General features: G+C 40.8%; 1 protein-coding gene across 2 annotated transcripts in view; it reads right to left on the reverse strand.

Annotated features, from left to right (window-relative positions):
• Mthfd1 (methylenetetrahydrofolate dehydrogenase, cyclohydrolase and formyltetrahydrofolate synthetase 1) overlaps nucleotides 1-13,377 on the reverse strand; it is a 68,108-nt gene that overhangs the window by 21,198 nt on the left and 33,533 nt on the right. For both annotated transcript variants that reach the window (XM_076850377.2, XM_076850378.2), the window contains exons 9-16: nucleotides 8,523-8,650; nucleotides 8,005-8,102; nucleotides 7,646-7,819; nucleotides 5,980-6,116; nucleotides 4,445-4,491; nucleotides 3,715-3,822; nucleotides 3,524-3,598; nucleotides 484-586 (exon numbers count right to left, since the gene is read on the reverse strand). In XM_076850377.2, coding sequence (XP_076706492.1) covers nucleotides 484-586; nucleotides 3,524-3,598; nucleotides 3,715-3,822; nucleotides 4,445-4,491; nucleotides 5,980-6,116; nucleotides 7,646-7,819; nucleotides 8,005-8,102; nucleotides 8,523-8,650 — 870 coding nt within the window. The remainder of the gene's footprint in view (nucleotides 1-483; nucleotides 587-3,523; nucleotides 3,599-3,714; nucleotides 3,823-4,444; nucleotides 4,492-5,979; nucleotides 6,117-7,645; nucleotides 7,820-8,004; nucleotides 8,103-8,522; nucleotides 8,651-13,377) is intronic.

Here is a 13,377-nt window from a genome sequence, read left to right on the forward strand (position 1 = left end):
AGTACTTAAACCCTGGAGGCTATCTAATTTGCTACAAAAGAATCCAATAAAATGAAGTAAAAATGATTAGGCAAGCTGAAGAGCTACAAGAAAAATCAACTCACTGATGCCAGACAAGAGTTCTAGAATAAAGGGCACACATGATTCAAGAAATGATTAAACATAATTTCTCTACTTCATGACACCAAAACTTTTTGCATAAAATGGAACTTTAAAAACGTTATTTTTGGTTTATGCATGAACATCCTTGAAACCACCCTCATTTCAATCAACACTGAATAGATAGCAAAATGTTCTCCCCATCCAGCCAAGGGGGTTTGATGGCAGCTGATAAGAGGGGGTGGCAAGAAAAATAATGTCACCATCTTGGTCATGCCTTAACCATGAAAATACCAACCCAGGAGCTTCTGAACTTCACATTTTCACAACTCTCTTGGAGGGCATGGGGCGTGCAGTATAACCGAACACCTTGGGCTTTAGTACCTCTTTGCCAAGTTATGGTTTCCGGATCAATATCCAGTCTTGCAAATCTGTTTATCTCTTCATCTGTTAGTGTGACAGGGTCAGTCTTTTCAATGCCTAGTCTCTGAAGAGGTAGAAAATTGAAACATGAAATAAGACAGAACAAACATCATAATTAAAAAAAAAAAAAATGAATCCTTTTCTTGAGATTGGGTCCCCTTGTAGGAAAAGCAAATCATCTTAAATTCAGAAGAGAATATGATGATGCCTGAGGCTACACCTAGAGGTTATTTCTTCCTTACACATGCACAATATTGACAGGTTGGTCCCTATGACTGAGTACTAGAGGCATTTCCCTCAACTTAGCTCTAAAAAAGCATAGACCAAGAAGTGTTGTACGACACTTCCTGATTCACCAAGCCCAAATATACTGAAAGGAAAGAAAAGCAATATACAAAGATTTTTTGTTTCTTTCTTTCTTTTCTTCTTTTGGTGCTGGAGTTCAGACCCCAGAGTCTCATGCATCTAGGCAAATGCTCTACCAGTGAAATCTACTCCCAGCATTTTTTTTTTTTTTTTTTTTGATACTGGGGATTTTAGCCAGATATTCTTTACCACTGAGCTACATTCCCAGCCTTCTTTATTTTGGGACAGAGGGCCTTGCTAATCTGCTGAGGCTAGCATCAAACTTGCAAACCTCTTATCTCAGCCTCCCCCATTGCACCACTGAGAGCTGCCTTTTCTTTTTTTTTCATGTTAGGGATTGAACCCAAGGACTCATGCATACCAAGCATATGCTCTATCACTGTGACAAAGATTTTTAATCAGACAACCAAGAAGCCCAATTCAAATGGAAATTTTAGGGGATGAGGAGGCAGCTTAGTGGTAGAGTGCTTACCTAGCATATGTAAGAACTTGAATTCTATCACCAGTACCAAATAAATAAATAAAATTTCAGAAAGGACAGAAATGAATATCAATAAAAAATCAACATAACTTTTACACGCTTTTAATGTAGTATTGTACTTTTGTTAACTTCTCATCATTCCCAAAGATACAAAAATGGTTTTTATTTTTCTCCTCCCAACAGTGTCTACACAGGTCACATCTTCCAATTCATGGTAGTTCAGAGTGGGCCCCAGTAAGATCTGCTCTGCCTCGCAGTTTCTTTCTTGTGTTATGAGGACCTGCTTTGAAACCTCAGATTGTTTGCAGAGCTGGCCACTCATTGGCTTGTCAGAGAGCCCCACAAAACCTAGAACATGACATTGCTCACTAAAGCCAGCAAAACCCTTGGTCATCCTGTTCAGAATCTGCTGTTGACAATCTACTCTTCAGCAAGTGTCCAGGGCAGACTATACAACACAGAATGCCAGGACAGAGGGACAAGAGGCCTAGGCCTAGTTCTATCCCTGCAAGAGGTACTATCACCTTGTGCATGTTTCTTGGCTTAAGAGCCTTTCCCTCCTCACCTCTGATAGAAATTTCTATTAGCAAAGGTAAAATCAGAAGTCGCCTGCTCTTTCCATGGCACCTCGTGCCTCATGGAGCACCACTCTGTTGTGAGTGGAGTAACAGCTGAGCTACCTGATGGACAGCACTGCAGGGTGGGGTGCAAAAGCAAAATAAGCTATTGAATGCCAGACTGCGTCATGGTTGGTTGTTCTCAATGGTCCACCAAAAAATGCACATGTATTAATAGTAACAGAGTTGTAATGCAAGTACAGCAACATGTGAACAATTAAGGCATCTGGTACAGGAGAGCTCCGTGGACTATTCTTGCAGCATCAAAATATAAAGTGGCCAAGAATTAAAAATAAAGTGAGTAGAAGTGTTGTTGGTAATAAGCACCCAAAATTTATTATATGCTTACATGTACCATGTTATCTAAAGAGCATATATATAAAATTTATCTTCCTTACTTCTTCAATAAAGAAATACATGAGTTTACTTATTTATTTTTAATTTTTGGTACTGGGGATTGAACCCAGAGGAGCTTTAACTCTTAGTCACATCCCCAGTCCTTTTTTGCTTTTTATTTTGAGATGGGGGCTCACTAAGTTGCTGAGGTTGCCCTTGATTTTCAATCCTCCTGCCTCAGCCTCCTGAATAGTGGGGATTGCAGGAGTGTGTCATCACGCCCAACATGAATTTATTTTTTAATTTTACAGTCCTTTCATGGTCACACCCTGCCTTGTCTCATGACTCTTGGCACTACTGATGTGTCCTCCATCACTACAGTTTGTCTTACTGAGAATGTCATGTAAATGAAACCACACATATTCCTTTAAGACTGGCTTCTTTCACTCGGCACAATGTCTTTAAGATTCACCCAAGTTGTTGTGTGTACCAATAACTCATTTCTTCTTATTGTGATTCACCCAAGTTGTTGTACCAATAATTCATTTATTTTTATTGTATAGATGTACCACAGTTTGTTTATCCATTCATCCTTTGAAAGCAGAATATTCTCAGGTTTTGGAGATTATTAATGGAGCCCCTAAAGACACTCATACACAGGTTTTTGTGTGAACACAAGTTTTCATTTCTTTTGGGAAAAAAAACCTAGAAGTGTGGTATAGTATATGCTTATTAACTATATATTTGTTATTAAATTTCTATTAATATTTCAAAGTAACTACTCCTTTAACTATTTGATAGCCCTCTATCTATGCAGGGCAACAAGGCAAGTACAGATGAGTAAACTGCAAGGCAAGTTTTATAACAATTTTGCTTTAAGGTCCCAAGGCTGGGAAAGGCAGGGAATCAAACTACAATGTTACTGCAATGGCATCTTGACTCTTTTCCATGCTAGAAAGGGAGCATCAGTTTTCTTCTTAGCTGAGGGCAGGTTGTCAGTGCTCTCTTTGTTCCAGGACTAACTATTTATAATTTATAAATAAATGAGAAATAACCTTGACCACCAATCCTTGCCACCCACATCATGACGACAGGACTATGATTGTTGACGTAACTTGACACAAAATATGATATTTTAAGGAGAGTTTTATATCCTTATCACCAAATTTTAGACAATATCACAAAGAGGGAAAAAACTTACCCGTAACCTTCGAATTTGAATGTCAGAGAATTTTCTTACTCCATTTACTGATGGCACCAAACGATTAAAGAGAGCCTTAAAGAAAAGGAGGGAAAGGGCTTTTAGGTCAGAGGAACCCCTCTGCCTTGCTACCCAAGGGGCCAACACTAATCTGGGTGCTTCAGCCCTTTCAAAAGCCCCTGGCACCCTACCTTGTCTGTCTGGGTCAGCTCATGGAATATCCGAGCATCGATGGCCGCAGCGACGAGGTTATTAGCTGCGGTGATGGCATGGATGTCACCAGTGAGGTGGAGATTAAACTATAACAGAACAGAAGCCACATTGGTCTCCCAGCTGCTCTGTCTTTCCAACTTTCATTCTACTGCAACCAGTCAACCTCCATCTTAACGCCAGGGGAATACCAAGGTCAGCAGTTAGTGGAGAATGCCCAGTGGCGGGAGCTCCTAGAAAATGAGTGACTGGCTGTCTTCAAGAGAAACTCCTCCCCCACACAGTACAGTTTTCTCTTAACAGCACAGAGATCATAAATTCAACACCATTGGAACCAACAGCAACACAGACTGCTGAGGACATACTCAGATCCCTTAACCAAAGAGCAAGAAGGAACACACTGAGGCGGTACCAACTGCATTTCCTCTCTTGTTCCCATTCCTGTTGTCAGTAGCCTGAATTCACTGTGTCCTGGTGCTTCTCAAAATCATGCTCCATTTGATCACTTGCTTATGAACTAAAAGCCAGACTTTGGAACTAAAATGTCAAAAGTTTATGAATTAAAACGATTCTTCCATTTGCATTGCTTCTACTGGGAAACAAGTCATTTGTCCACTAACAGTGCTATTTTTTAGGAAAAAAACCCTTTAATCTCTGGAGGTTTAAAGATATAAAAAGGGTCTGATTCAGCCAAATCCCAGATTACCTTACCTCTTCCATAGGAATGACCTGGGAGTAGCCACCTCCTGCAGCGCCACCTAGGGGAGAGTAAAGGTTGGAGGCTCATGTTAAAAACGCTTCTCCATGACTTGGAATCCAAAAAAAAAAAAAAAAAGGATTTTGTAACTAAGCATATTATTTGTTTATTTTTAATAGTCATTTGGACAGATTTGATCAAGTATTTTCTAATTTTCTTTTATCACAGTAAAACACTTGATCATGTTCATGCTGAATAGTCTCTCAATTGAAATCTGAGTCTAAATGACAAAATCACGAACACATACATACATACCTAGTCATTATCTTTAGAAATAGGTTCCCTGTGATTCCTAACACATTAAAAGACTCAGCTGACAGTTACATAAAGGCAAGCCTGTTTAATTTCCTACTCTCATAAAGCTACTCTGGCTTTCAAAATAGGAATTTCTAAAGTATTCACACCTAACACAGAGACTAATCCTTCCTGAAGTAGACATATATTAGAAAACAGCTTAACTGCTAGAGTTATGCTGGACCATTTGGATTATTAACACAAGGCCAGTCAAAAACATCCAGGTTACCACATCATTAGTGAGATAAATGTCAACTTGGAGTATACATTTTATTTTTGTGAGGCAGAGACCATGCAATGAGGCAATAAGAGGAAAAGGAGAATAGTGGGTTCACTAAATAGAACAAGGAGAAAGGCTCCTTCCAAAGTGGAAAGGGGGCTGTTAAGACAAGCTCGAAAGCAGAACTAAGTCAAAACACATTCATAAAACAGGTAGAAGGGCAGAGGTGTGCCTGGTGTCGACATTTGCAGTAATTACTGAAACAAGAATGGATACCCTGTCACCAAACAAATGAGAAAGGTGACTTGAACCTATTATAATTAGTAAAATAATTTTAATTAGAAGAGCAGGTCTACACTATTGCAGCAATCAAACTCTGAAAGATGATTATTGATGTCGTGTTCTCATCCAATCAGAAGCATGTGTGAAATATACATGGGAAGCTGCTCTGGTCCTTAATAAAGGCGCCTCTGACCAAGTTATTGCTAAAATTCTGTTGCTGCTATTATAAAATGGTGATAATACTATGTCATGTAGAACTATAAAATGAAACAATATGCATAGAAATAATATGCTTTGCACAATAGCTGACAAAAAAGCATTCAGTAAAAGTAGGCTTTTCTTATTTCCAACAAGACATCTCTAGAGTCTGTCTCAGACGTGTCAGCATGAATCAATAGCTAGGATAACTTTATTGTTACTGAGACGGTAGACTATTAGGATCAAATAAAAGCACCTCCAGCTACATATTACCAATCCCAGAGAATCCCTGTGCAATGTCCAATAGCTACAGGAGCTGGGGTGATCCAAGGAGAGCCTTCACCAAATGCACTTCTTTGGAGGACTTGAACAACAGGTGTTCCTAGTGTCTAAATGAGGTGAAGACCTCAGACATATTCAGGAGTCAAGTGGGTCCGAGAGGAGTGAAGGAGGGGTAGGTGCCCTCTGGCCTCCTTGGCCTTGTCCCATAAGTACCTTTTATTCCAAAGGTGGGCCCTTGGGAAGGCTGTCGCACACACGCAAACACATTCTGATAAAGATGGGCGCCAAGAGCCTGCACCAGACCGATCGTGGTTGTGCTTTTTCCTTCTCCCAGGGGTGTTGGAGTGATTCTTCAAGATTAAAGCAAAAGAGGAAAAGATTTATTCATAGAATTATTTATCTTTCACTAAGTCAGACCTAACAGATACTAGAGAATGACTCTAAATCTAAATAAGGACAAAAGCCCTGAAAGTGATCTTTTCTAAAATTCTTAGCTGTAATTTCCAAAAAGCTTAAAAAAAAAAAAAAAAAAAGAAAAAGAAAAATAAAGAAAGAAGGAAAAGCTCTAATTGTAAGAAGCAAATATTCTTGACACTTGATCTTGTAGACAGATGCTATAATTTTACTTTCTTTAATTTCTTCCTTTGGGGTGGAAATGTGGCTCAGGTAGAGCACTTGCCTAGTGTGTACAAGGTCTTGGGTTACATCCTTGGCATTGAAAAAATAAACCTAGCTATCGTGGTGGCACATGCCTATAATCCCAGCAATTTGGGAGGCTAAGGTAGGAGGATCACCAATTTCAAGAGCAGCATCAGCAACTTAGAGAGACCCTGTCTCAAGATAAAAAGGGCTTGGGATATAGCTCAGTGGCAGTACATCCCTATGTTGAACTCCCAGTACTGTTAACAACAACAACAAAAACTAGCTTTAAATATAACTTCACCCAGCATTAAAAAATGACTGCTCAGTGTGAGGATGTGGGGAAAAGTTTCACTCCTACATTGCTGGTGGGACTGCAACTTGGTGTAACCACTCTGGAAAACAGTATGGAGATTCCTTAGAAAATTTGGTATGGAACCACTATTTGACCCAGTTATCCCACACCTCGGATTATAATACCCAAAGAACTTAAAATTAGCGTACTACAGTGATGCAGCCACATTAATGGGTATAGCAGCTCAGTTCACAATAGCCAAGGTATGGAACCAACTTAGGTGCCCTTCAACCGATGAATGGAAATAAGCCAGTCCCCCAAAACCAAAGGTTGAATGTCCTCTCTGACATGTGGATGTTAACCCATAACAAGGGAAGGTAGGGAGGGGATGTATAGAAGTTCATTGGATCAGACAAAGGGGAATGAAGGGAAGGAAGTGGGGATGGGAATAGGAAAGACAGTAGAATGAATCAGACACAACTTTCCTAAGCTCATATATGAATACACGACCGATGTAACTCCACATCATGTTCAACCACAAGAATGGGATGAAAATTATAATGGGTTGCACACCATGTATGTGTAATATATCAAAATATACCCTACTGTCATGTATATCTAAAAACAACAAATAAATTGAAAGAGAACTTCCAAAAAAAGGACTGCTCAGGAGATCTATTGAATTAATGAATTAGGGGTTTAATTAAAAAAAATCATACTCTTCTCTCTACAAGATGGAAAACTAATTTTCTCATCTCTGAAAGACTTCTACTCTTCCCTACTTCAAGAGGTTGCTATAAGGATCAAATAAGATCAGGTGTGTGTGAAAACGCCAAGGCAAAATTAAAGGCACCTCCACATATGCATGCCACATGCAAATGCAAGCCCTGGTAATAGTCAAGATGGCTCTGAAGACTCAAAGGGCAACACAAAGCAACACGGTACCCAGTCACCACCACGTATTTCCCATCAGGCTGGTGCTTCAGGCGTTCCAGTGCCGAGAGCAGGACTTTGGCCTTTGTTTCACCATATGGTTCAACCTCTTCAGAAAGCAGGCCGATTTCCCGAGCCAGGTTACCAATGGGTTTTGGTTTGCAAGATCGTGATATATCAATGTCACTTTAAAAACACAGAAGATAGGCATCAGTCTTTATTCAGTGAATTTAATCCTAAACTGGTAATGGCATTACAACTCCCACCCCAACTGATGGTACTTTTCTTGGGAGCATTCATGTGCCCATGGTATCCATCAGCTTGAGCCCAGCAATCCATAACATTCGAGATCAGGAAAATTTCATTTTTACCTTGGAACAGGTGTCTTGAGGTTAAGGGTGCTATATTGAAGTGTCCACTTCCCTGGCTTAAATTTCTCCAGGAAACGCTTTGCACTCTCTACTGTGCTCTAGGCAAAATGACATAAATGAAACTTAGAAGAGGTGACTATTTTAACCCCCGTGTCAGTTCCAAACATCAGGGCCCTCCAGTTCAATCCCAAAATGAGCTGATTCATAATCCTCCTAGGAATGTGCTTTGATTCTAGGTGAGTCCACGTGTGCCTGACATGCTCTGGGGCTGCTTGCCTCCCCCCAGACCAGCTACTATGTGTCATAAAGAGCAAGCAAACCAAAACAGATGGAGCCAAGTCAGCCTGTCTGTGCTTTTCTGTTTCTGGAGAGAATTACATTCCAAAGGAAATAAGAATTATGCCATTTCTTCTGTTAATGTGACTGATACTATTTCTCCATTCTTCCATTTCTTTTTTGGGAGAGAAAAGCAGTGATGACTCTTCAGAACAATCACAGCAACTTTCACTCATCAATACCTGCATCAGCATAGCCACCGTCATGGGCCCGACGCCGCCAGGGACAGGCGTGATGAAGCTTGCACGCTCCTTGGCCTCGTTGTATGCCACATCACCCACAACTTTCCTCCCATTGGGTTTTTTATCATCTGGTTGAGTGGGAATAAATCAAAGCAGAGTCTCAGAATCGAAAGCTAAGTTTATCTCCAAGCTAAGTGATCAATTATGACTGTTTGTTCCAAAAACTAAGGCAAATTTTAGGGTGTATAACCCCATGAGGCTCAAGTGTCTAATTAAAAGCCACAGGATAGGGTTGCAGTGTGGCTTGGTGGCAGCACGCTTGCCTAGGGATGCATGAAGCCTGGGTTCCATTGCCAGCTCCACTGTGGGATGACAGGTGTCTCCTATTTCCTAGGAAGATCATATTTCCAGCAAAAATTCACAAGACAACTAAGTAGTTTTTCAGAACCTGGAGAATCCTTTTGTAGTCCCTCAGGTGGCAAATAAAACACTGTTTTTTATTCTTAAAACCAACTACCCAATATATAATGAGAACCTTTTAAAATGTTAATTTGCCAAGGCCTACAAAGGAATTTTTTTGGGTGCAAAAAACTCCAACTATGTCACAGCTGCCAGATACCGTTTCTACAGCAACTGTCAGCGTTTTGTAAGCTCCATGCGTGAGCTGGAGGAACAATTCAACACCCAATTCCAAAGATGAGCAGTTACTTAAATGTATGCTGAAGGCAAAGAATATAATTACACTTCCCTTAAATGGATACAAGAACAACTACAAATCTTACCAGCAAAGAATAGCTGTTCAAGAGAACAAAACCCAATGATGCATCATTGCTCACTCACACAAAGAACATCCTACACTTGGCTTGGTGCACTTCCGGGAGGGGCTGGGGCACAGGCCTAGACCTTGAAGCAATGAGGCTGCCAAAGCAGGATCTGGTAGAATCTTAGCCTCATACACTTCTCCTTCAGCAGAACTTCACAGCTGAGAGGGGAAGCTTTCAGATGCGGCCAAAAAGCCAGAACTATGCTCTAGGATAAACCCTTTAACTGTTTGTCCTCCACTCTGCGGTGCCCATGTTCCTTGAAAGTGCAAAGATGCAAAGAAGAAACATCACTACCTATCTCACAAGCTTGCTGAGAACCAAACAAGAAAGTGCAAATTCTCTGTGTTGTTTGTGTGTGTGCGGCAGTGATACTAGGGATTAAACCAGGTGGCCGCTATCACTCAGCTGCAACCCCAGCCCTTTCTCCCCCCCACACACATATTTTTGATATAGAGCCTCACCAACTTGTTGAGGCTGGCCTCAAACTTGCAATCCTCCTGGCTCAGCCTCCCAAGGAGGTAGAATTATAGGTGTATACCACCATGCCTAGTGAAAGTGCACATCCTTGAAACTAAAAACGCGTTCTCTAAACATTAAGGTTCTTCTTCCCAACCTAGATATGTACTAGAGGAAGCTGGTGAACACAACTCCTTGGAGTAGTTTCTGGTTTCTAGAAGATTATGAAGCAGCAAACTATGGTATAACATTTCCCCTCATAACCCCTGAAATCGTTTCAAAATGCCAAGGAAATGCAGTTATACACTGATATTAGCCTAAAATGCTCCTTTCATTTCTATTTATTAGTCATCTTAGTTTTTGTATTTTAGTTTTGAACAATGTGCTCAGGGGAAAAAGTGACCACTTCTGAACCTAAGTATACAGCTTCAATAGCAGATAAACATTGGGATTATCAACCCTGGCCCTAGAATTTCTCTTTCATTGGAAAGTTGCATATACAAAACTCAATTGAGGGGCTGGGGTTGTGGCTTGGCGGTAAAGTGCTTGCCTGACGTGTGGGGCTCTGGGTTCGATCCTCAGTACCACATATAAATCAATAAAATAAAGGTATTTGTGTCCAACTGCAACTAAAAAATAAATATTTGTCAGTACAGGAAACATTATACTGAATGAGTTGAGACTGAATAAGGGTAGGGTGGGAAATCTATTACCTCTTCTTCTATGCCTTTCAAATAAAACACTATTAATCTAGGTCTTTTCAAATTATCTTTAGTAGTATGTTAAGGAAGAAGAACTTTTCACACATTGCCCTGGCCAATACTTTTTGCTCTGCACGTAAATCTTAATAAATAAATAAATAAATAAATTCCTTGTTTGCATGTGCAAGGACCTAGACTCGATTCCCAGAACTATAAAAGAAAAAAATTCTTTTTTGAAAAACATAAATTCACCTTAATTCATTCTTTTTTTTTTTTTTTTTAGAGAGAGAGTGGGAGAGAGAGAGAGAGTGTATGTGGTGCTGAGGATCAAACCCGGGCCGCATGCACACCAGGCGAGCGCGCTACCGCTTGAGCCACATCCCCAGCCCCTTAATTCATTCTTAATTTGTCAAGTAATTTATCCCTGTTAACCTTGACTAGGTCATGCAAATGATTTAATTTAATTTTTTTTTAGTGCTGGGGACTGACCCAAGGCTCAGAGAACCAAGGCTTTACTGAGTTATACCCCCAGGCCCCATACAAACATTTAAATAAAGTATGAACCAAGAAGTGACCTAGTTATAGAATATATTGCTTCTAAAATGAATATTTGCAAAGAATGGTTTTTAGGTCCTGCACCCCACCCACTGGTCTGTAATGCAATGATTCTACCATCCCTGGGGCACAATAACATCCAGGCTTATCGATATATTTGCCTATATACACAGGATCACCAAAAACACTGAACAGAAAGGATGATATTGCTTTAATTTTATTCATGTGTTACCATATACACAAAGAATCAATGTGAACAGGATGATAAGTTTCATGTGTAAACAAACATTTCAGTCTTATCTTCCAGATTCCAGATCCCCACCCAGGTTTTTCTTCTCCATATCTCACATCTAATCCAAAAAATGCCCACAGCAGGACTAGGATACAGAAGATGCAAGGACTGAAAGACAGTGAGCTTGAATGTCATGCTGTAAGTGTTCAAATTGAGGAGTTGTAGGAGAGCAATTTCTTTATCACCCATGAGATAATTACACTACCAGAAAATGAGTGATCATTTATGAGCTACTGTCTTAAAATCGAGGTAGGGAGAGTGGGAGGGAGGTTAAAAACAGTGAGGACTTGACAGTGACTAATGCTCCTGGCAGGTCGGTGTCTACATTTCAAACTTGAGATGGGAAGGGAGGGAAAAAAAAAAAGATTATTCTTGCTATAACTCCCTGAACAATTCAACAGATCTGAGTGCCAGCTGTCAGAAGGCAGGAAGCTGGAGAAGACTCCCCAGAGATGATGACTGGGAGGAGCCTAGCAGGGAGCGTACAGGACACTAAACATGAGACAGACAATAAAAGAAATGCCAAGTTTTGTGGGAGGGGAGGGGAGGGAAGGAAGGATTTTCAAAAGAAGGTGAGACCACTCCTGGCTAAGGGGAAATAGGACAAGGTCTGGAAGGAGGAACAGACATCACAAACAGAGAGGAACTATGCAATTCGAAGTGAGGTCTGAGTGACTCAGGAGGCTGAGGCAGGAGGATTGCAAGTAAAACTAAAAGATCAAAGTAGCTCCAGTGGTAGAGTAGTAGAACTCCACTTGCCTGGGATGCACAAGGCCCTGGGTTCCATCCCCAACACCCCCCAAAAATAAAGTGAAGTTCAAGACTGAATATGTGGCTCAGTGGCAGAAAAGTATAAGGCCCTGGTTTTGATTCCCTGAGAAAGAAAGCAAGCCAGTCAGCCAGCCATAGCCAAGCCCTATTTGGTTGTGTAGTCCAAGTCCTGGCATGGCCCTTGCTGCAAAGAAGGAAGCACTCAATTAGAGACTGCTATTTTCTTTTTTAATATTTTTTAGTGTTGATGGACCTTTATTTTATTCATTTATTTATATGTGGTGCTGAGAATTGAACCCAGTGCTTCACACATGTGAGGCAAGCACTCTATCACTGAGCCACAACCCCAGCCCCAAGATTGCTACTTTCTTGAATCTATGAGGTATGCAACAATGCAGGTATTACTGTATTGCTCTTTGAAAATTTTATGTTTGAACAGCCTACTCCACTAAGGATGCAGCACAGAAATTGCAAAGGACAAACAAGGAACTGGCAGGGAAGGCAAAGTGGTCCACTTCCAACAGCTTACGCCAGGTATTCACTAAATGCAAAGAAGAAAAAGGACTATAGGGGTCGCTGAAGCTCATGTGAGGAGTCTGGCAAGAGACAAGGGAAGACAAAAGGCATATGGGTCCTGGCCAGCAGGCAGATCTGCGTGGGAATTAGCTGCAGATAGGCAGACCAACAAGAAATGGACAGCAGCTACCCAGCTGAAAGGGCAACTCTTGGGATGACACTGAAAACAGGGGAGAGGGGAAAATGGTACCTAACATTTAAAAATGAATCCAACAAAGAGAATGATTGGAAGGGAAATGAAAAGGTTTCAGATATGCAAAAAGAAAGGATGACGATATCACTAGCCAAAATAATAAGGAATAACCTGGGGATAAGGAGGCCACATACAGCTTTTGTTTTGTTTTGTTTTGTTTGTACCAGAGATTGAACCCAGGGGCGCTTAACCATTGAACCACATCCCCAACCCTTTTTTTTTTTTTTTTTTTTTGAGACAGGGTCTCCCTAAGTTGTTAAGCTAGCTTTGAACCTATGAACCTCCTGCCTCAGCCTCCCAAGTCACTGGGCCACCATGCAGCCACATAGAGTTTTGGACTTGACTAAAAAGCTGAATTTCTCTCCTCTGAGAAAAAAAATCCAGGTTGAACATTTGTTTGTTTTTTTTTTCATTTGGCAGTGCCAAGGGTGGTACCCAAGGCCCCACATGTGCTAGGCAAATTCTCCACCACTGAGCTACACCCTCA

The sequence above is a fragment of the Callospermophilus lateralis genome, chromosome 3 (assembly GCF_048772815.1).
Source record: "Callospermophilus lateralis isolate mCalLat2 chromosome 3, mCalLat2.hap1, whole genome shotgun sequence".
Classification (NCBI taxonomy): domain Eukaryota; kingdom Metazoa; phylum Chordata; class Mammalia; order Rodentia; family Sciuridae; genus Callospermophilus; species Callospermophilus lateralis.